Below are 24,785 nucleotides of genomic sequence, written 5' to 3'. Positions count from 1 at the left end.
AATAACTAACATCCCTTCACAGTAAACGTACGTTCACAGTGCGTTGTGTTTAATTCGTTTTAAAATTAGCGCTTATATATTAACACGGTTTACGTTTACGTTACGCAATTACAAGTACATTTAAAGTCGTCATTTTACAATTAAATTAGATATGGAACTACCATCGGTTCTTTAAGTAAATCTATACTTCTATACTAATCTTATAAATGTGAAAGTAACTCTCTCTGTCTGTCTGTCACACTTTCAATACCAGACCAATGAACCGAATTTGATGAAACTTGTTATGAAGCATACTTGAACTCCAAGGAAGGACATAGGCTACATTTTTGCCTAACACATGACAACCAACACCTAAAAAACGAGCGACGCCGCGGGTGATAACTAGTAAAATAATATTTCCTGCATGAACATGAACTAATAGTAACTTCAATTATTTTTATCAACTTTATACTATTATATACAAATATAAATATAAGAGCCTTCAGAGACTGAAGGAAATCACTTATCAGTTTAATTTTCCAATGGTGTCAACAATGATAGAAAATATGTTATAACCTATATTAATTTTGGAGACCGTAGTGTAAATATTTAAACCACTACGTATATGATTAAAAGCGCGAAGAATTCTGAAGGAATATTAAAATCTCGTCTTATTGCCTCCACTGGTGACGGGCGAAGGAGGTTGAATTGATATGGTACTTTTCTCCAGGGAAACGTAATTTGTAAAGATTAGTCATCATTCCATTGTATTATTTATTTATGTATAAAGATTTCTAAATCTTTATAAACGTATATATATATGTATTAATATAAAATCGCAGATATATCGAGATTAAAACGAGAATTAAGGAAAAACTGGTAACCCAAGCTTCCCGTCTCCCCAATGTCACTTCTATAGTAAAATATTATTAAGTAATATATAAAATATTCATTAATTAATAATACTTTATTAAAACAACTATGGATAATATTACATAGACTATCTATGTAATATGTATCCTATTATTCACGCGTAAGCTTCAGCTAATTTACTCAACTCATTTTTAAACCGTTATTCAACAATACTAAATATTTTAAATTTATTTTAAAATTTTAATAACATTATCAAGTAAAAAGTGTAAGTACGTTATCAAAAAAGAAAATTTATATTTAATCCATTATAGAAACACCTTATTTACCTCTAAGTATAAAGGACGATGTCGTGATAAGGGTTTCTACTTAGGTGACAAACTTAAGGGAAATTAATAAAGTTTCAAATGTATATCCTTACATACCTATAGATAGATAATAATGATTATAATACTATACTAGTCTATTTAACTGACTAAACACAGTAAAACCGGTAAGCCGGTTTTGGGTATATGCGGCGAGTGACGATCGATTTTGTGTGAACACAGTGCTAAGAAATCATTTTACGACCTAAGAACTCCCATAGGTGACAGTGAGCACTTAAACGAAAGAAGAAGATTAATGCGACTGCAATATGGGAAATTTCTCCAGAGGTACTTTAATTACCACTACCTACCGAATGGCTCGAACCAATTTTGTTCACTCATTCCGAAACTGGTAAGTGGTTTGGTAGAAGAATGTTCTCTGCTAATACTATTACTCGCGACAAAAGCCAGCTTTAGTCTTAAGAGATGAAACGGTCGCAGTATGTATAGCTGACGTTTGGAATAGATTGCGAGGTCTTTTGTCCATATATTAAAGATAATTACGTTTAAAATACTCGGTTTACCGTCCCTGTAATTTTGGAATAAAGTTGAAATATAAATTTTGGAACGATAAATTTGATAATGTAACAAATATTTCAAAATTCGATTTATGGATTGGAATATCATGCATTCATGATTTATGATTGAAAGAAAAACTACACCCAAACGGGTGCATAGAGTTTTGAACACAAAATGAGTTAAAACTGTTTGAGTCAAACATTAGGAAAAAATCACACGTTTGAACTATATATTTTTAATTTTCTCTATGATAAGTTATATAGATACATAGATAAATAGATAGATTATGATAAGTAATAAAGATAGATTACTTATTAATAAGGAAGCACCCTGAAATATTTTATTAATTTTAATTTAGTATATCACAGCAAGCGAAATTAGTTTGATCACTTATCAGCGGGCCCGTCGCCAAGTTGTTATAACGCCTGCTCGGCGCCTCTCGCAACATAAGACGTCGATTGCTATTTGCCAATTTTTTACAATACTGACTCAAAAAAATATCTATAAATAAAACTTTTTAGCCACATTACTTATGGTTTATGGGTTTTTTACATGGGATAAGATATGACAAATGAATTAAACATAGATTACAAAAAATATACCGTGGTTGATTTATTCTACCGCCAAACTACAATACTTAGATTATTGTGTTCTTGTATGAACGATTAGTGAGCCAGTGACTTCAGGCACAGGGGACATAAGATCTTAGTACTTAAGGTTGGTGCCACATTGACGTCGTGAGGATAGTAAATATTTCTTACAGTACAGCACAGAATAGGGGTAAAAAATTAACTCCCGTAGACAGTAAAATTTGTTAAAATATGATCAGTTTTATCGGTGATAGATTAAGTACGTACTCTCCGAGGCACGGGAGTATACTGCGAACCTCCCAACCCCGGGTTGCTAATAATAATTATCAAGCCAGTTTATGAATAATTGAATACTTAATGAATTAAAAAGTTTTTTATCACCATTTTATATAAAATAATAGTTTATTTAGCTGAGTTTTAATAAGGAGGTTATCAATTTATTTGGATGTTACCCTATCACTTGAACGTCTGTGTACCAATTTTGTAGATTAAACATTGAAGTCAATAGATGCTATATATAACCCTTATTTTTTACTAAAAACTAAAATTTATTTTCGTGAGATGAGTATCAATAGTTACTGAATAACTCGTTTCATTCGTCTTTTATTGCTCAGTTGACTACGGTAGGTATTCATCAGTTGTCTGTGCGTCTCGAGTCTAACCGGTTACGTAGTCCTTATAATAAAAGTAACGCGCGATTTAAAAAATAGTGTCACCTAATAATGAAAATTTTGGTAGTATTATTTGCTGTTGCAAGTTTGACGTCCGGTATGTTACCTTTTTTTTAATTACGTGTTCAAAGACAAAACTATAAACACTAGTAAATTAATTGTTATCTAAGAATATGTCGTCAGGATCGATTCATGTTTTTTTTTTTTTAATGTTTATTCGAGTTCATTGATCTAAACTAACTTCGGTGGTCTGCTTATAATGTTATAATAAAAATAATATAGTAATTCCGTTGTATAGAAAAATTTAAAATGCGACCTAATCCCTCGGAACACAGAATAAGCTGTATTATGAGGATAATCATAAAGAAGCTTAAGCTTAGCATTTATCAGATATATTACTATATTTTATACATGTACCTATATATTTTCCATAAATAGCTCACAAACAAGTTTTGTTCTTCCTAAAGGTCTTTGTGATATTCATAAAGTCAAAGCATTTTTTATTTATTAAATTAATAAGTTGTCCTTAAAAACAAAATAGAAAAAAACAAACAACTTAGTTTATCTTATAATTGCACTGAACTTGCTTTATGTAAATTTTATTAACAGTAATTCTAAAGTGCGTATGTTACAACCTGGTTCTGCTAGATGGCGCTAACTAATTAAATTTTTGAATTTTGGAAAGCACTTTTCTTTGTTTGTGATTTATCATTTGATCCCCCATTACTTCGCTGTAAGCGTCGTCTAGTTCTCTGTACCCGGGAACTCCTCTATCGTGGAGGCCCACGATGGTGGGCCAACCGTCGGGGCGTCTCGTAGCATGCGCAAGCGATCCCAAGATACCCTCCTGAAAAGACGGAGTGGGTACCGCTGATTTTTAATAGGTATTCTACGTCGCGTAGGAGAAAACGCGTAAGAGCGTTCTTCCAGCGAAAAAATAAAAAGATTGGAAGAAAAAAGACAGATAATTCCTATCATCTAGTATATTTTGAATAAATCATAATACTAGACACACGTAATGTTCTTACGTAATATAAGCATCGTACATTTGTTAATTTGATGTACGGGAATGTCGTGATTCAATTTATTATTAGGTACTAGTGGCCCCCGCACCTGCAATATATTTAAGCTATATCTATCCCTAACACTTAGTTTTATATGTATTGTTGTTATCATTTTTGGTTTTTTTTTTCATTTATTTTACTATTCCCAGTCTCTTTAATGTTATATGTGAGAACTGTTATTGGCCTAACAGTTATTAAGTATTTGTTATTTTTGTTTATTAACGGCTGTATGATCTCCAATTAAATAAATAATTAAATAAATAAATACAGGTAGTAGTTTTACAAATTCAATTTAATTAGTCATTTTTCTAAATCCAGGGCGTACCTCTTCAATTTCCGTTTCAATTTCATTCGAATGCTTTCAGCACTCAGCAGTTTTAACGTAATCACGCCAAAACTGCTTAACAGATTCGGATAAAATTCACAAACAATTAATCTCACGCCAGTGGCGTCAACTGTTTCTATATACGTAGGTTCCATTCTCGCTCGGACGAATATTATATATGCAGATTTTATTTTTTTTCCTTGCTTGTTGTCCTGACTTGAAGTCCTCGTATATTACTCTCCGAGAGTTTATATTTTTAATGTATCCTGGCTGTCACTTTAATGTCAACCATAAAGATAATATAACAATATTTTAATGATTCCTTTAAGGGTCGAAGAAGTCAGATGGCCGTGTTCCTTAAATTTAATATAAAGTAGATAGATTTAAATAACTTGTGTTATGAAATCGTGTACTAAAATATTCATAAAACGGATGCTCTCAGTGAAGAAGTTCGGTTTTTGCCAGTGTCTTAGTAAAAATTTTACGTAATAATTGTATTTATTTTGAATTTAATATGTAATGAAATAATTAAAACTGTTTAATTTTTGTTTCAGGTATTCAATACAATGGACTAAGAGGTAAGAATAATTATTATTCCCAGACCACTTATGTATTTACAAAACAAGCAAAATAATATATTAAATGTCGCTATTTCTATTGCAAACTTATGTAAGAAAGTACTCTGTACCCAGGATAATAGAGAGTTTTACCTACCAATAAAACTTACCTATTATTTTTCCTGAGATATCCGGAATCCATGTTGAGTTTAGTCTCTGTTTTTCAAGTGTTCCGGCGTTGTTTACCCCCCTGCTTCCGGCCACCAACGCCCTCTAGATTAGTTTCGCTCTTTGTCCGCAGAGAGTTTTGGTGGTCACATTTATAGTTTTATTTCTTCATTATAAGCGTATGTACCAGGTAGGAATTATTTGGATTCCGGATATCTCAGGAAAAATAATAGGTAAGTTTTATTGGTAGGTAAAACTCTCTATTATTTGTTCCGTCATCGATATCCGGAATCCATGTTGAGTGATGTGTTTGTTTTCTCCTGGTACCGTATATAATTATACTATTGATGCTATAATGTGTTGTAATTTGTTGTGATACAAAACAATCATTACTTCTGAATTAATTCAAGTAAAATCCTTTTATACTTAACTACATATCATATTTGATTAAATTATTGATTAAATCAACGTAAAAATTCTATACTGCCTCAAAATATTGTGACAATGATAATTCTTTATTTAAATCAATATTATCAGAACTTCTTATCTGTCTTTGGTAATAATTTCTAAAAGTATGTTCCTGTTTCCAATTACCAGTAGCTAGAATTTGATCAATTGAATAGTTTTCTAACCAATTTAATGATGAGACAGCTGAACGTACCGAGCCAGGAGTCGCTTCAATCCCAGCTTCCCGAAGTACACTTTTGATCCATCCTCCAATAATTGTCCTCGACGCTGGTTTACATTGCCTTCGAGGTGTAATAAATAATTCTAAGAATTTACCTTCATTACGCCTTTCCTGTGATATTTCCAATAATCGACGAATCCAATATACTATATTTAAGTTCTTCTCGGGATGCTGTATCACTTTCCAGCCAGATTGTCTATGAATAGCGGAATCTGTCTTGGAACCAAAAGCTGGCCACATAATAATAAAATTACCTTCATCTATTAGATGCTCTGAATCACATCTTAATAATGTTAGATCATGCACTCTTCGACCCGAAGCAAGAAGAAGCAAGATGGCTGTGCGTTTCGAAACATGAAAGAAATTTTCTTCATCGGGACTCTGATTCTTTAAAAACTTTAAAAGTACTCTGGGATTCCAAATTGGAGGTTTTGGTGATTTTAAATTTTTTGTAGAAATTGCTTTTAAAATTTGCTTTACTAGGAAATTAGATGATATATTTTGTTCACTAGTCTTTGTAAAGGTAGATATGGCCGATTTATGAACGAGAATTGTTCGATATGCTAACCTTTGATTATTATGGAGATATGCTAGATAGCGAGCTACAGATGACGGGTGTGGATCTTTAAAATCAACTGATTGATCTATACACCACTTTTTCCATTTGTTCCAAGCCGGTATGTAAGTACGTATGGTTGATTTCCTCCAGCTCGTTAGTAATAATGATTTTTCTTCCTCAGACCAATCTTGAATTAAATCTACCCACCTCGAATCAACCATGCTTCCAAGAGTATGTTCCTCATCTCTGGCGGATGACGGCCAGTTTTTGTGTCTATTAAGACTTGCGACAGATCTGGTATCAGGAACGGTTGTTGAAGAGCTCGCTGTTGTAGGTCTGCAGTCCAAAAAGGTTTGTTCCATTTCGGAACTATTAATATGTACTGACCTTGGGCAGAGTTCAGATGAGACAGCACCTGCGGTATCAGATTTGGCGGTGGAAATAGCCAGCCTAGGCTGTAGTTCCAGCGATGCAGAAAAGCATTGCGAGTTAGGGCTTTTTCGTCTGGATCTAATGCTACATACCTGGCTACGACATGAGCTGTCTCTGATGCAAACAGATCCACCACCGGCGTCCCCCACATTTTGAATATGACTTTCGTCGCTGGTTCTAGGAGATGCCATTCTGGGGCTGTTCTTCTGCGTGACAATGCGTCTACTTCGGTATTGTATCGGCCTGGGAGATATTGTGCAGTCAGATGTACATTTAATTGGTCCAATAGAACTAGGAGTTGTCTGGTTAACTTCAGAAGGTTTTTTGATCGCGTTCCACCTTCCTTGTTTATGTATGCTACAACAGTACGATTGTCCGACTGAAGTAATATGTGAGCATTTTTCAGCAATCGTCGTTCGTGATATACCGCTGCGTGGACCGCATATAACTCCTTGCAGTTCACATGCCAGGATAGCTGAGCTGTTGTCCACTGACCTGCTAACTTCATGTGTCCTAGTTGGGCTCCCCAACCTATATCGGATGCATCCGTCGTGAGTAGATGTGTGATGGGTTTCGAATGTATCGGTAATGTGCTGGTTGCCATCTTCATCCACCATTCCATTTCGATAAGAACTGGTTTCGGAATCATCACCTGATAGTGAGGGTGACTTTTCGGAAAATGTCGACTGTGGTATTGTATGGTTCGACAATGAATTCGCCCTCTGGGAACAACGAAGGAGGCAAAGTTGAGTCTCCCCATTAGGGACTGGGCCTGTCTGAGGGACCAACTGCCTTTCGACATCTGTTTTTGTAATGCCATGCGTAGCGTCCGGCACTTTGGTTCCGACAGGGATTTGGAATTGTTCCGTGTATCCCAAGTAACACCTAGAAATTCTAGGTGTTGTGTCGGAACCAGAACAGATTTGTCGAAGTTGATCGTCCATCCTAGATGCTGCAGCAGGCATATTGTAAATGTTACCTGATGCTGAAGCTGCTCGTAGGATTGGCTGGCCAGCAGGAAGTCGTCTAGGTAAACAACACATCGTATTTTGTTGCTTCTTAGATACTCCGCTATCCAATTTGTGACCATCGCGAATGTCTTGGGCGCTGATGATAAACCAAAAGGTAGACACGTCATTTGATAAAGCGACCCTTCGTAGCTCATTCTGAGAAATCTGCGATGTTGAGGCGCGATTGGCAGATGAAAATAAGCCTGGCTCAAATCTAATTTCACCATCCAGTCCTTGCTTTGTAGGAAAGACGGTATCCGGAAATGACTGAATAGCCGAAAATTTCCGACTTTCACGAAATTGTTCAATCTTTTCAGGTTGAAGATTGGACGTACCGATCCATCTAGTTTTGGTATTAGAAAAAAGTTGGACAGGTAGCTGGGAGAGACTTCTACTTTTTCGAGAATCTGGTTGTCTATCATGCTTTTGATTTGTTGTGACATTACTGGAGATATCTTTGTTGCAAAACTGGACATTGTTATTTGGCTTGGATATACCAGAGGCGGTTTCATTATGAAAGGAATGTGAATACCGCCTAGAAGTTTGCAGATGTGGCGTGGAGCTCCTAGATCTTTCCAAATATGTCGATATCGCATAAGACACCCACCTTGAAAGCGTTTGTAGTCATGCACGTCGAGTTTTGTTTTTAACGGGAGAGCGGGAACGAGATGTCTTGCCTTTTGGATATCCTGCAGGTCTCGCACTGGATTTCTTACCTTTAGTTCCTTTTCGGTTGCTAGATTTAGCTTTTCCCTGAGGGCCTCGGGAACCTCGAAAGGAACTTTCCTTGTGCTTATAATTAGACAAATTACCTCTGTATCCACTGCTAGTACTGGGACGACCCGCATCGTAGTTTTGATTTTGCATTGAATTTGCTGGGCCCATATTTTGATAAAGTTTCTCAGCCCCCCTACTTTTTGCATGTAACTATTAAGCGAGTTACTGTCAAATAAGTTAATTGAATTAGGGGGTACCCTTTCTAAAATAGCACTAATGTATTCATCAGAAATTTGTTTAAGAATCGAATCTCTACGTAACTGAATTAAATCCGCTCTTCTACCGCATACTATTTGTAATATGTCGTCACTTGTTTTCATAAAATTCGAATCTTTACAAAATAAATCTTCTACCTTCTCAAAAAGGGTTGTGGCCGTCAATACTGTTTCCTTTTCAGTTGACCAATTAATAAGGCATTGTAAAGTATTGCGTAATTCATCTTTCTGAACTAAAAGCGCGTGAGTGATTGCCGCAAAAGAACGTTCCATTAAGTCTAAACGAATGTGTTCACTAGTAGACGGTAAATAACGTTTTAGTTCGTCATTAACACTGAGTTCTACAAAGCCCGGAGAAGTAAGGTACTTTTTCTGTACTTCTGCAAACCTAATTGAACTCCATTCTTCCGACTGAAATCTTTGTAACTCTTCCAACCTTTTCAAATAACTTTCTTTTGATTTTGGAAAAATTGGATCTTTAACTACCGTCGCGTAATCCGAAATATTTAACTGAGCCTTTTCTACACAAACATTGGCGGGTAGTTGTAAATTGATTCCCTCGACCATATTATCGTTTGAAAAAGGTACGGCTTTCGAGGATGACTCATTAATATTACTAGCATTCACTTCTTTATGAGACTGCGTTATCAAACTCGTTAAGAACGCTACTTGTTGTGACAAAATTTCAAATTGCAACTGACTCACCAATCGCGCCCGCTTCCTTGGTCTTGGTTCAGATTGCCTACCTTCTGATTCATCAGACCTTTCTCGTTCCACGCTACTCGAACTTGATGATGTATCCGAAGCCTCACTGTCATTCCTTTGTCTCTTCTCAGCTCGTCGAACCACTACTTCTTCCTCGTTATTATTCATTGTAAAAGCAAGGGGATTCCTATTCTACTTTAACTTTTACCAATTTAACACAAAACTGTATTCGAAAGTATTAATCTACTTTATATTCAAAAAGTAGGTAGTATTAGGAAACACGTCTGAACACTTTGAAAAACGACGCTATAATGAAGAAATAAAACTATAAATGTGACCACCAAAACTCTCTGCGGACAAAGAGCGAAACTAATCTAGAGGGCGTTGGTGGCCGGAAGCAGGGGGGTAAACAACGACGGAACACTTGAAAAACAGAGACTAAACTCAACATGGATTCCGGATATCGATGACGGAACAAATAATAATATATTTTAAATTAAAAATAATTTTTGAACAATATATTATCACGAAACACTAACGTAAGTAATTATCATATAAAATACAATATCATATCAAAACTCATTAAACATATATTAATGCACTTTTAATTGATTACATTAATTATTATATATGACACTAACTGTCTTTTAAACTTATATTTATACCAACAACATAAATTATATATTTAAAGGAAAAAAAAAACAATAACCGCTACTACGTAACTGTCACGTTGGTGGCATGTGGTTAGTGTTGACCAAATGCAAGAACAAGACGAGACTTAGCCAGTCTTGGTCTTGTTCTTGCATTTTTGCAAAATCAAGACCGATTTCGGGCAATACTATATGCGCTACAAAATTCCAGTCCCAGGCTTGGTAAAATTTACTGGGTTTTTCTGATCATAAACAACCCGAAGTTAGTAAATTGGCAGTGTTACACTCTCAATGCAAAAGCGTTAGTCTTGTTTCTAAACTCTCTCCAGTCTCGTCGGATTGCGTTCCAGGATATGTTAAAAGAAAGAGTATAGACAATGGGCTTACGCTGATCTAAAAATATATAAGATAATACAATGTGGATTCATTATGCAAACCTATATTAATAATTTCATACAGGTCTACGATAGATCCGATCCGAAACAATTATAGATCCTAAAGGGATAAAGATTTTTTAGTCGATAACATATATCCCAAAAATTCGTATAATCGAGATTATTCAAATCAAATCAAATCAAGTTTATTCAAGTAAACATCAATTCGATATTAAATCCATGAAGTTCAACGATGACGTTTACGGGTGCATTTAGAAATTGTGTTCCAAATAGCAGGGGTACAGGGGTACGTGTATTTAAATTTATATTTGTTTAGTTTTATTTATTTTACCCGAGCGAAGTCGGGTTATCATCTAGTTTTGTAAAATAAAATCGCACACGTGCATCATTTTGCGTCGGGCGTTTTTTTACCGTCACAGGTAATTTAGAAACGATTACGTTAATAAGCAATAATTATAGTATTATGATTGATTATCTATGAGTTAAAATATAATTTAAAGCAAATCGAGAAAGCCAATAAGCTATTACTGTCGGATTTGCATTAAATGATGCGTTAAAGAAATATATTAAAAACTTAATGTTGCATGAAATCCTAACATGTGTGTTATGATCAACAGATAAGAGATAAGATTAAGAAATAAGCCACATTTGTCTACCAGGTGTAGGGCGTACTTTTTTTACACGAAGATCTTTTATAAAAATTTGCTAACAGGCGACATCTTCACGTAAGGAAAAAGATAATGATATGCTTTATGTAGGTGACCTTCCCCCTCCCACTCTCTTTCTCACTATTTCTTTATTTTTGATACGATCTTATATCATTTAAACATTTTTTTTTAATTTTTAATTTATTAAAATGTCATTGTTATTCAATTATTACCAAACGATATTAATTAATTTCATTATGTTATATGTAACAAAACATCGTTCCATTCGGGAGTCCCACGACACCTCCCGTTTGTTTGCTATTCGTGATTGCAGGTCTTAAAAAGATAATGATGTCGTTGAAAACTAAATATATATATTTCTTTATTTTAATATTATTTTGTAAAATAAACTTTGCTGTAGATATTACTTAAAACAAATTCTTATATATAAATAAAATAAAAATATTAATAAGAGTCAGGTGAAGGGTAGTTAGAGATTGTTTAACGGCTATTCTCAACAAATACACGGTCACTATAACTGACACGAACAGCGGCATAACGACGGTGGGGGAGCAAGCGAAGCTCAAACATTTATGATTAGCGAAGTGATCAGCAGAATATTAAAAAACAACGTATGCAGGTATTTTACAATTACATAATATAAGTATGACGTGTCTCTGGCTGTACAGCAGATTTTCTTCTTTCTATTCAATTATTATCGTAATTTAATAGGATGACGATCCTACAAAACTAGGCATGGCACCAACAGTCTTACCTAGCAGCACGCGCGGAAACCTTAAAAAGATACTCTTCCAATTCTCGGGACTCAATCCAGGTTATATTGGTTTCTTGACTATCAAACTACTTGCAATAATCGTTCTCTGCACGATAAGGAGAGGTTGCGTTTATACTTATGGATGCGTAAGTGTAAACGATCCCACTGTCCTTCGAGTTACGCCAGCAAGAGTGCTTGCAGGGACACGTCTTGTCCGACTTCGCGAAACAAGCCCTTTCTTTTTGATTCTACGTTCCCGGTGCAAACTTCCAGGGCTTGGCGAATATGATAGGTCTTAGTTAGCGTGGCATAATATAAATAAAGTTTATATTTAGTTTTATGGTATCGTCAGTATCAGTAACGGTACACAAAATAAGTTCTTTCTTAAATAATAAAGAAAACATATATACATATTAAAGATTAACAATAACAATTTGTAAAAGCACAGAATGAATTATAGATTGAATGAATCTTGTTCATATCAAAACCAAAATCATAAACAACATAAAATATATTTTATTCAAGTAGGCTTACACAGTACTTTTGAATCGTCATTTTACAAACTATATTAAGTGAAGCTACTACCGGTTCGGAATGAATATTTTATACCTACATCGTGGTAGTGTGAAGAAACAATACAGCCTGTAAAAAGTTCTAGTATTTGTACAATGGTCACCGTTCCTTTTGAGTAGTTTTGTTTTCTACAACGTTGGCTTTCATTTGCAGTAAAATTTGGCTGGACTGATGCGCTCGCTGACAAGGAGTACTTCTATAAAATACCCCGAACTATCACGCAGGCAGAGAATGAAGGATGGCGGAGAACAGAACGTCCACCTGGACCAATGGAGGAGCTACGTCTCTACTGTTCAACTGGGCGAACTCTGTGTCCCTTATATGATCCTACGGGATTTGTTTCGGGTATACAATTAGCCGTACGTATTATTTTTATGTTATTATACTTATAAAAGTTCGTTTTAATAGTACGAGCCAGAAAAAATATATAATAAACCCATTGACAAATGTATAGTTGTGTACGAAATTATAATTGTATTCATTATTTTCTTTTTTTTAAATAGCCAATGATCTCCTGATGATACGGGGTCCCCTTAACTCATAGACACTGTCTCTTCAAGATCTCTGGCTCAGTCACCCTTGAAACCGCACCACAATAGTACCAAGTGTTGATGTTTTACGGTAAAATAAAAAGTGTACGGTACCGAACCAACGGTTATATCTTAGTGTATAAATTCTTAAGTCTCGGAACTAAGTGCTATATGTACCTTTAGGTATTGCATACGGAATATACATAACAGAATGCTATGGAAGCTACAGCATCCCTGTATATAGCCGATTTTCCCATGATTCATGTCGATTGAATTAATGTTAAGGCCATTAAAAATCGTTTTGATCTATTTCCATTAATGATTAAATCATTTGCGAATGTCTGCATTCGGTGCTGATTATCAAAATCATCATTAACGAAGAATTTCGATAAGGAGGATTATTAAATTAAGTATTAAAGTATATTCGTTGACAAACATTAAGGTACTGGCTATTAGATATACTAAAGATGTAAAAGTAATCGTTATTTTTAAAACAAACGGTTAAAATTTAACCTATATTTCTAATAATAAATTTAAACTATTTAGAATGAATCACATAAAATATTTTAATAAGATAACATTTATTCAGATTTTGCCAACGACATATTATATACAAATCTAAATATTTGAAATTATATATTCTTTCGTCATATAATTAATTTTGAATTTGAAGATTATGTGTAATTTTAACATCGATGTATTTGTTTTTATATACAGGATAGTAACATGAAAGTACGACATTAAAAAAGATAAGTTGAAAATTAACGATAAATATTTTTTTTCGTATTACAACTAAATCCCCGATAAGATCACGTTGTAAAACGATTACATGTGTTGACATTGATTTGTATTTTGTTCGATGTTTTATTACGGAATTCGTTACGTAGTGTATGAAATAGACACAAAGTCGTAGCACCACCACACCAATTGTGGTAAACGGTACACTTAATCTATATATAAAAATGGTTCCCTTTTTCCTTCGGTCACGACAGAACTTGGGACCAACTTTAACGATTTTCGAATTCATCTTGTTATTAAGTGTACTACTACTTTGTAGATCTCATGAAAAGAAAAATGATATGATCATGAGATCAACGAAACTATAGGTCCAATTCACTTTGAATTTAGTATAGTTACTCCATTCACGATGTAGACGCTTAGACTAAGAAAGGATTCTTTGATATTATTTCAAGGAGTAGGGGGAATCGGACAGGTAACTTTATATGAATTTTATCCCTACGATGTCGTTGCGGGCAATTTGTTACGTATATAATATGCATATTTACTTATTGGGGAGCGGACCCATGAAATTTTATTATTTGTAATTAATTCAGTGTATTAGAACAGCCCAAAAGGCGTTGTATTCACTGTAAAATATTTTTATAAATTCGTATTATGACTATCATAATTATAATCCATGATTATACAAAATATCACATAAGAAAATTCGTATCGTAGTTATCATGTTATTCGACCAGAGCGCTTTGTGGCAGTAAAAAAAACCTTTAAGACATGCAGACTCCGGCTCTATTATACTCCTGACTCAATGTAGTCTTGTTACCCCTGGAGTGTTTTTAATGAAACCTTAAGCGCGAAGGATCTGCACTTCGTACACTACACCCGCAGCGTCGTAGGTGCGGATTTTTATAATTGTCATAAAACGAATGTCACGATTTGAAATTTTTCAATGACAATGATTATTATCTTTCTTTTAGCCCTCTATAGTATTTATACACAATACGTACAAAATAAATGAAATTTTAATCGGTGCCACAACAAGGTGAAGTTCCCAAAGTATTTACAGCATTTATTTATGATATATTATGATTTTAAGTGGTCACCACTGCCTATAGAAGGCGCTGTTAGAAATGTTAAGCATTTCTTACATCGCCAATGCGCCAACAACTTTGGGTACTAAGATGCTGTGTACCTTAACACAATATTACTAAGTATAGTTGTTTGGAGGAAGAATATATGCTGAATGGGTGATACCTACCCAAACGTGCTTGCACAAAGCTCTACCAAAATGTTCTTTTTGTCAAGTTGAATAAATAAATGGTTTTTGTAATTTTCTATTTAGGTCGTGACAAAGAATGTATAATCGCTGATTTTAACCTAATTTGGAGAATCGAAATATTTTTACCATACTCGCCTATTTCGCAAAGACGATAACGTACCGAAAGGACTTAAAAAACAAGTTTGGTGTTGCAGATGTCCATGCGCAATGGTAGTCACTTTCCATAAAGTGAACCTGCTCATTTGCCTGTAGTATAAAAAAAAAACAAATGTGTGTTCTGTACGAGTTTTTACTTCATCTTTGATACTTTGTACTCAAACTCAAAGTATCAAAAATAAAGTTGAACTAAAGGAAGAGGTATTTATGAGAAATAAAGTGTGCAAATTGATGTGCATTTAACAGGAAATTCCATATTAGCCGGACTTGTCTTCAATATGCTCGTTTATATTATTTTTTGTTCACAATACCTAAGGTCAAAGCCATTACTATGATGAGATTACGTATTCTTATTCGGCACGAAAGAGCAATTTGTTGCTTTCATCATTGGTCACAATGCAATCGTTTATCTAATTTATTTGAATCAACGAGACGTTAGGGCCGGAGACCGATTGCTCATCACTCGTAGGACTCATAATTTATATTTATTTCTAGAAACTTCTTCAAACATTTTTTTTTTCTATTCAATCTTTCTAATTTCCACGCCGTGTGTTCTTTGAGGTATCTTGCCATTATTTGATTTAGTTTAGTCATTTAATATATTTGCATATTTGTATTTCTAAACAATATCATAATCAATATTTCAGGATTAAAATTTGCTTCCTACTTTTTTTTTGTTAATGTCTTTTTTATTCTGGATTTCTGGATCGTGTCTGGATAGTAAACCAGAAATTTAAATCATTGTAATAAAAATAAATAGTACAGAATTATAATAAAATTTCCTTAAACTGAATCCAAAAAAACACAAATACATATTTAAGAAAAAAAATTCGAATTAGAGTAAATTATTTTTCTCTTAAGTTAATTTATTTTTCTTTTACGCGTGATTGATCGATTCTCCTGGTCTAACAAAATTGGCTGGTATAAATTGATATACATATCTCGAATTTTTTATAATATATATTTTCAATTGTGTTAAATAAATAAAACGGTAGACGCAGGTAAAATTGTCATGAATTACCTAAAATATTTATTTAAAATATCTAACGTTTTTCTTAAGTATTTTTACTTTTTATTTGTACAGTTCCCGGTAGATGAGCTGGTATCGCCGTCATTTAGACCTGAACAGAGATTCGTTAAGTGGAACCCTCCAGCATCAGACACAGAGCCTGCGAGAGAATATTGGTCAATTACACAGTATTTAGTTTCTGAGGGTAAGTTTTTAGTCTCATATCTATACTAACAAATGTGGCGACTTTTTTTTTGTAATACCTGAAAAAACTACATACTAAATCAACATACATAAAATTTATACCAGACTAGCTAACCGTCCCGGCTTCACTCGGGTACAATAAGGGCCAAATACAATTTTTAGATTCAAAAACATGTTTTTACGATTAAAAATAAAATCTTTTTTTCCGGCCTATATAGTTGGACAGCCGAGAATTCCAACTTATATAGTTGGAATTCTCGGCTTGTCTCTATTATAATGGCTATCTTCTTCGATGAAAACCACATTAAAATCCATTACGTAGTTTAATATATAAGCGTACAGACGGCGAAAAGCGAGTTTGTTTTATATATAGAGAAGATGCAGCACATATGGGATAAGTTTTTCGTATAATATAATATTATTGAAAAGACAACTGCGCTTCGCAGTTTCGTCCTCGTTAAATTTAGGACATTAATGTGATAGACGTGATATAATATATAAATAAAACGTTTCTTGAAAAAATTAAGATTTAATTGTATTTTTATCATTATTAAGTTATTGTCATGTTACATTACAAGTAAAATCAAGACTTAGAATGACATAGGCAATTGTACAATTTTTTTGGAATAATTTGACGTATTCCTACTACAATTGTCATTACAACAGTGATTGTCATTATAAATGATTCCAAGAAAAAATAATCCGGCCCTAATTACCACACCCACAGTACAGTACAGCACTATATCTATTCAGAAAGGTAAGAATGCCAGTAGATTTTCACCTAAATACATATACATTTAATTTACTTTCAGAGTCCCTTAAAGCTGGTGCTGGTCCACAAGTGGAAAACGGTGCAACTTTACAAGATGGCGGCGTATTTGTTAATGATCTCGACGGTCAACTCATGCGCATTCCTAGCACCGAAGCAGAACTCAACACTACCCTTTTCAAGAAACAGAACTGTATACCTAACATGGGTGAATAAGATTACTATTTTTTGAGAAATCTTTTTTAAATTTATTCATTTTTTACATTGTGGTAGGGCATTGTGCAAGCCCGCCTGGGTAGGTACCACCGACTTACCAAATATTGTACCGCCAAACAACACTTAGTACTGTACTTAGTACAAGCAATACTTAGTACTGTTGTGTCCCGGTGTGTAGGGTGAGTGAGTCAACGTAACTACAGGCACAACATCTTAGGTCTCAATATTGGTGGCGCATTGAGGTTTAAGGAATGGTTTATATTTCTTACAGTGCTAATGTCTATGGGCAGTGGTGCCCACTTACTATCAATACGCAATTCGTCTTAAAATCATTTTATTTCGATTAATTAATTATTATTATTATATTATATTTTATAAACTCAATATAGTAATAAAAGTAATTTCGAGGTATTTTGTGATTTATCTAAAGCTTTTGATTGTGTAGACCACGAAACGATTTTATATTGAATTCAATACCGTAACATAGAGATTCAAAAGTAATTTTTAGAGACTTTCTAAATATAGAATTATTTGATTTTGATTTTAGTAGCTTAAACATTCAAGAGTGAAAAATAAAGTTCTTGATTTGACTGTAATGCTTTTCAAGTAAAAGAATTATTATAATTAAGCTTCTATTGATGGAATCTGTGATAAGAAACAATTTTAGGTCCCTTTTGTAATCTTACTATGTATACATCTTTCTATTATATAAGATATTTGTGACATACCTATTATTGATTTCTGACAATTTATGATAATAAAATGTATTTTTTTTTAATTTGCTTATGATATAATTAAGGCAATACGTTATCAACGATTCAAGTTTGTATTAAATAAATGCTAGAATTCAAAAAATATAAATTGCTCTAAAATCAATAATGAAAGGAAATCAGGGCTGTTTATAATCACAGATCTCGAAAATCAGATTGACTAACATTACAAGAATACACACAGTTGTCATAATATATTTGGGATAATACTATGTTATTTGACTTTGATATTTTATTTAAATTGATGGTAAATAATTCGTTTTTGTCGGCTCATCTTTGTAGAATCTATATTCTAGCTGACGCTAGCGTTTAAGTTGGATTGATATACCTATTTTATTTTAATTAGTTGCAGAAAATATTGACTTTGTTTGATAAATACTACTGTCAAGTTATAAAGATATTTACCCCCTCAAATACTCATTACGGTTTACATAAATATAATCTGTTTTCATTTTTAATTAATTACATGTTATTTATGCTTTATCTTAACAAAATAGATTATTTTTTACAATTTAATATCGATTAAAATCTCATAACTTTGTTAAGCAGGATGGAAAGATTACTAGACAAAATATTATACGCCTTCTTTGACAACAATTGCGAAAGGTGCAAGATCAAGCGTTTTTTAAAGGAACCAATGTACAAGCTTTTCTCCCTTCCAAAAAATTGTTCATGCGTTTTCAATTTAATAGGACACCTGTTGTAACCGCACACCTTTAAATAATATTTTGTTTTTAGGACTAATTATTCTATATCTAAACTTATATCTTCCAGGTTTATAATTAGAACAAGATTGGATATTAATTATCATATCTTTTTTTTTTTAATTATTACGATAACTTTCAACGCGTGATAGCAAATTAGTAACTGTGTACTGATTATGAACTTCTGTCACCATCTGAGCCTAACTAATTCTATTGAACCACAAAACGAAGTTAAATTTTACGGTCAGATTGAAGGGGAAATATAAATATTGTTCAGGAAAATATGTGTGCTATTTATGCATGATGTGTTGGCATATCATCAATGGATTTTTAGACATTTTAGACATATATTTTTTTAATATAACCTATTATAGGTTCATGGAGTGAGTAGTTAAAACAATGTATATATATATATATATATATATGTATATATTAGATGATGATTCTTTAACCTGTCTTCCGATTTCGTTGCTAACATACTCTATCAGAATCTGATCTGGTGACATGCTGACTCTTCCAATAATTCATTTTTGACATTATCAAACTATCGCTACTGAGCTATCGGGCCGAATATTATCATATAATGTTTAAAAACCTCTAATATATCTAAGCTTAGTTCTTGCCTACAATATAATTATAGGAAGTTGTCTTAGTTGTGCACACAATTAACCCATTTTTTTATGATATAGATAACCTGATGGTATATTATAATATTTACATTACATCGCTAATACCCCACCTACCTCGGTAACTAAGGTGTCCCTTATGCCTGTAGTCGCTCGCTCACCTTTCAAGTCAGAACACAACAATACATTGTACTGCTGTTTGGCGGTAGAATATATGTATATAATAGTTTTGTTTTGATTATATTTAAATGTAAACGGCAAGTCCCTATCTACATTTGGCGCCAAAATGATGAAAACTTTTTTTAATATTTTTTTTAATGTCAAATAGTATACATTTTATTTAATATTGGAGTTTGTCGATAACTATTCATTGTTTTTCTCATACAGACGTAGTACCGCTCTCTATCCGGCCAGTAACTTTTTTCGGTCCTCTAAAATAAATTATTTGTTAAATCGTAACAATTTAGTAAATTGCAATCAAGAAGAATTTATTATTCTGCATATCTATTCTCCTTAAAATGAGATAATAATCGATTATTTATGAGTAGCTATCGTCTCATATCACTGCGACAAAAATCGGCTTACGCTTTTAATATATAACATTATTATATATGTTTATAAAGTAATATTGCTTACAAGTTATCAAATATTATCTTTGTTCCATATTTTTCATTATTATCGTTGAGCAAAAAAACAATGAAATTGATCATTTCGAATTATACTTCATGGACACATTTATTTATTACTAGAAAGCTTTTGTGGGCTTATAGCTTAAGCGGCAATACATATAATAATAATATACACCTATTGTAAGATTATATGATTTAGTATCATAATAGACAGGAATATAATTAAGTTAACATGTCTTCTCCCAAAATGAGCGTTGACACGGATTTTCCAAGTATTCTTTAAAATAGTGCATCAAGATTCCACTAAAAACGCCAATTAACAATATCCTTATAACTTACCAAATATATTTTGTAACGCCATCATATAAAATATAAACTTTTAATTACAGGAACCCATTATCACTACAACATGACGAAGGAAAAGTCATGTGACAACCTACTGCCTTGGTTCGCTCTCACAAATAAGGGCTACTTAGTCGGTGTTGGTTTCCAGATCATCGGCAAGCTGACCAAACCACCCAAGGGCAGGGATTGGTTCGAAGTATACAATAGCAGAGAGATTGCTGAGGTTAATAAACACCACATTTATTGTATTACGTAAGAACTAGCGAATTACTTTCTTTGTTTTGCCAATGTGTCCCGATTTGAAGGGCTACCCATTGTGATTAAAGGTCTAAATTTTTGCCGGGTAATAAAAATATGCCCACAAAAATAAAAATATTACAAATTAAAGAGACACAAATATACATATAAGTTCCCAAAACTTGCGATACATTGGCGATGTAAGGCATGGTTAATATTTCTTTGTGTCAATGTATAAGGGCTGTGGTTAGTAATTACAAATGTTTCTCATGTTTGTCATCTTTTCTCATGTTCTTAATAATCTTCATTTTTACATTTTACATTAGCAGCCTGTAAATTTCCCACGGCTGGGCTAAGGCCTCCTCCCCCTTTGAAGAGAAGGCTTGGAGCATATTCCACCACGCTGCTCCAATGCGGGTTGGTGGAATACACATGAGGCAGAATTTCGTTGAAATTAGGCACATGCAGGTTTCCTCACGATGTTTTCCTTCACGAGTTGCTTGAGCACGAGATGAATTATAAACACAAATTAAGCACATGAAAATTCAGTGGTGCCTGCCTGGGTTTGAACCCAAAATCATCGGTTAAGATGCACGCGTTGTAACCACTGGGACATCTCGGCTCATGCATCTTCAACACGCTACTAATCAGCATGAATTTATAAGCTGTAAATCTTTCTCCCGAAAACCTTTGTCAGGCGAACGAGGTGTTATTTCTTGTTATTTAATAAAATTAAAATAATCAATTAACGGACACACAAAATCTTAAACCTGCATGTTATCTACTTAATATTTTAATTAGCTTTAGATATTAAGTTATATAAATAAGTTGGAAAATCCATGATAATATTTGAATGTAGAGTAATAATTAATTAAATGTAGAGTAAATGGAATAAAAACATGCATTTCGTTATATCGATATTCAAAAATATATATAATATGTTCTAATTATATCACAAACGTGGAACAGAAGTGTGGTGGTGCTTTTCCTTAAAAAGGGCGATAACACCCTACTGAAGAATGATAGACCCATCTTACTTCTGAGCCACATTTATAAGTTGTTTTCGAGAAGCATTACGAATCGTCTCGCACGCAAATTTGACGACTTCCAGCCTTCCGAACAAGCCAGTTCCCTTAAAGGCTTCAATACCATAGACCTAGCTGCTATATAGCTGCAGGTTATATAGAAGACCAAAGAGTATAACTTGTCATTATGCTTAGCGTTTGTGGACTATGAGAAAGCTTTCGATTCGATCGAGACTTGGGCTGTACTGTCTCCTGACAGAGGTGCCAAATTGGCTGTCGGTACATCGAAGTGCTAAAATGTTTATACGAAAACGCCACTATGTCAGTCCAACTACAGGACCAGAACTCGAAACCTATCTAGCTGCAGCGAGGAGTGAGACAGGGAGACCTTATTTCTCTAACTGTTCACCGCTGCTTTAGAAGATGTTTTCAAGCTTCTGGACTGGAGTACATCACTCACCTTTAGTTTGCTGATGATATAGTGGCCTATGTCCAGCAGTGGACGTCTTACGGCTGAGATGATGATGATGAATTATTATTATAATATATTGTATACGGCTCAGGACAGACATAGGACTAGAGGGCGACGGAGGAGCGTCATTCGAGCGTCATCGTTGTCGCGTCATGATATATACGAAACGCTCTTAACGCCCAAGACATGTCAATCGCTTCACATCAAAATTTTAGTTGATCTGATATTATAATATTTGTCATGAACATACCTTAAAATCATAGGATATCCAGTTGGGTTAGCTTAGAAACCTTACTTTATTGGGTTACCTTAAGTGAATAAATAAATAATAATCATCATTATCATCATCATTATCATTACATAGTATAAAAAAAGTCGCTAACCGCTGTCTGTCCCTATGTATGATTAGGTCTTTAAACGGATTTTGATGCGGTTTTTTTTTATAGATAGATTGATTCAATAGGAAGCTTTATATGAGCTTTACATGAACAATATAACAGAGAAACATTGATAATTTTAGAGGTTTCCAAAGTGATGTCGTAAAAAAACACATTTTTTGTGCTTACATTGCAAATGCAGGCTCAACCCTACGAGATAGATCAAAATAATTTACTACAGCATTGTACACCTTAAAAAGATCTTCAAAAAAGTCCGGGTTGGTTAGCCTTTTTACGAGAAATAATGGCTTATTTTCGAAGTTATTTTAAGCAATACAGCATTAATCCTTACCCAATTAAGTACCTTAAATACATTGTGCATTTAATATAGACCAATATGGGCCTTTACAGCATGTAATTTAAATGAAAATTTTCGAAGATATTACAGGGACCTAGCGGTTTGTATTGTCTAACAACTGAAAAACTGTGAACGTTGTAAGACATTCTGTAGTATATTTAGTGGCAGCATTGAACCCGTGCGAAGCCGGACCGATTCGCTAGTAATATATAATTGATGCGATGTGCCCAGCGATGATTGTGACTAATACATATAATCAACTTCGTTATATAATGTTATTAATGACATTAAAATTATCATTTAATCTCTATCATTACTGATATGTGGATAGCATTATAATTTCAGTAAATATGTAATATCAAATATAGGTGTAGATTCAATTATGGTCCGAGGCTACTTAATTATGATAAATCTACTTATTTTATTTAAATAAGTGGTAATGTTATTATTAAAAACTTTAGTAATAATCTATTCGCTATATTTTTATTTTATAGCTTGCTAAAAAATATTTTTATTGAAATATATAGAATTATTTGGCATTTACAATGAGCCGTTTAATGGAAAATCTGGCCTTGATTAATATTGAGATTGAGATTCAATATTGAGAGATTGTTTTTTTTTAATTTTTATCTTTTTTTCACTCGAATATTGTACAATAATGTATTTAAATAAATAAATAAATTGAGTGAGATCTTACTGAATAGCTATGACGCTCTTCGATTCCTCATTAAGAATTCACAGATAAAATTAGTACTTTTACATTTGGAAAGGAAACAATATATTATGTATTTTAATAAATGCATTTCTCTTATTTCAGATGACGATCCCCTTTGCCCCGGAATGTCTTTACAAATTGACGGAAACCTACCCCGTTTTATCTCTCCACATTTACTACATCGACAACCCTTGGACAATAAAATGCCGGTAAACTTTCGGGAGAAAAACTAATTCTTAAGATTTAATATTATATAGGATATATCTTGCAGCGCCAATGTATATGGCTGATGGTTATCAGTATCACTTACATCATTCGTCCGATTTTATAAAAGATAAAATAAAATAGATTTATTATGCTTTATTACACACCTTATATTAATTTGGCTTGTATGTAACTAACATAATCAATGAAATCAAATCTAGGAAATCGATTTCAATCAACTTCTATACAATAAGGGGTCTTATAAATTAGCCAGTACATCAATAAAGTCATACACATATATAGTATATAGGTATAGATAACTACTAGTCGTCAGCAACTTCGCTAGCTTATAATTAATTTCGCATTTATAATATTACTAGATACAAAACATTTTTTGTGTTCGTTCTAATAAATTAACACAGTGTTTCAAACTTATAGTGATGGGGACTCCGCCAAGCCCGCTGGTGTTGTCAATCGGCTGCTTCTTAATGGAGAACGATATATGTCTGTTCTGTGGGACATGACGAAGAAGGCGTTTACTGGATAAAAACTTAAAAGGATGCAATAGACGTAACACTTTTTTGAAAATGCTGTATAAATAACTGTTCTTGGATATTATTTGTATTAAAATTATTCAAAAGTCTTGTAAGCCAATAGTGCAGTTTTTGAATGTTCATTCATCAAGAAATAAAAAAAATTAAGATACATTTTGTTTTAATTACTTTTTTTGAATAATAATAATATTTTTTATTTATACCCAATAAACTCATGTACATAATTTTTTGCCTTATTATCTAAATCTAGGGTTTTACATTAGCGACACTGGTACTGCATGAATGTTAATTTTTGTACCCTTTTAATGAAATATTCAATTTGAGAATGCCATTT

The 24,785-nt window shown here is 33.3% G+C and overlaps 1 protein-coding gene across 1 annotated transcript; it reads left to right on the top strand.

Moving 5' to 3' along the window:
* Positions 1-2,968: 2,968 nt before the first annotated feature.
* LOC125070843 lies at positions 2,969-24,584 on the top strand. The gene is made up of 8 exons (XM_047680831.1): positions 2,969-3,091; positions 4,938-4,961; positions 12,688-12,893; positions 16,322-16,451; positions 17,263-17,427; positions 20,554-20,732; positions 23,796-23,902; positions 24,336-24,584. The coding sequence occupies exons 1-8, from the start codon at positions 3,046-3,048 to the stop codon at positions 24,442-24,444; spliced, it is 966 nt and encodes a 321-aa protein (XP_047536787.1). The 5' UTR covers positions 2,969-3,045; the 3' UTR covers positions 24,445-24,584.
* The last annotated feature ends 201 nt before the right edge of the window (positions 24,585-24,785 follow it).

This window comes from Vanessa atalanta, chromosome 18, assembly GCF_905147765.1.
Source record: "Vanessa atalanta chromosome 18, ilVanAtal1.2, whole genome shotgun sequence".
Lineage (NCBI taxonomy): Eukaryota > Metazoa > Arthropoda > Insecta > Lepidoptera > Nymphalidae > Vanessa > Vanessa atalanta.
The sequence above is the reverse complement of the archived record's forward strand: the minus strand, read 5'-3'. Positions and strand labels throughout refer to the sequence as shown.

What these genes read in the sequence shown, in the direction of transcription:
- LOC125070843 (XM_047680831.1), top strand. Translation starts at nt 3,046, where the DNA reads ATGAAAATTTTGGTAGTATTATTTGCTGTTGCAAGTTTGACGTCCG. An exon ending in TGTTGCAAGTTTGACGTCCG is followed by an intron (nt 3,092 to 4,937) that starts GTATGTTACCTT and finishes TTTTTGTTTCAG; the next exon opens with GTATTCAATACAATGGACTA. An exon ending in GAACTGTATACCTAACATGG is followed by an intron (nt 17,428 to 20,553) that starts GTGAATAAGATT and finishes TTTTAATTACAG; the next exon opens with GAACCCATTATCACTACAAC.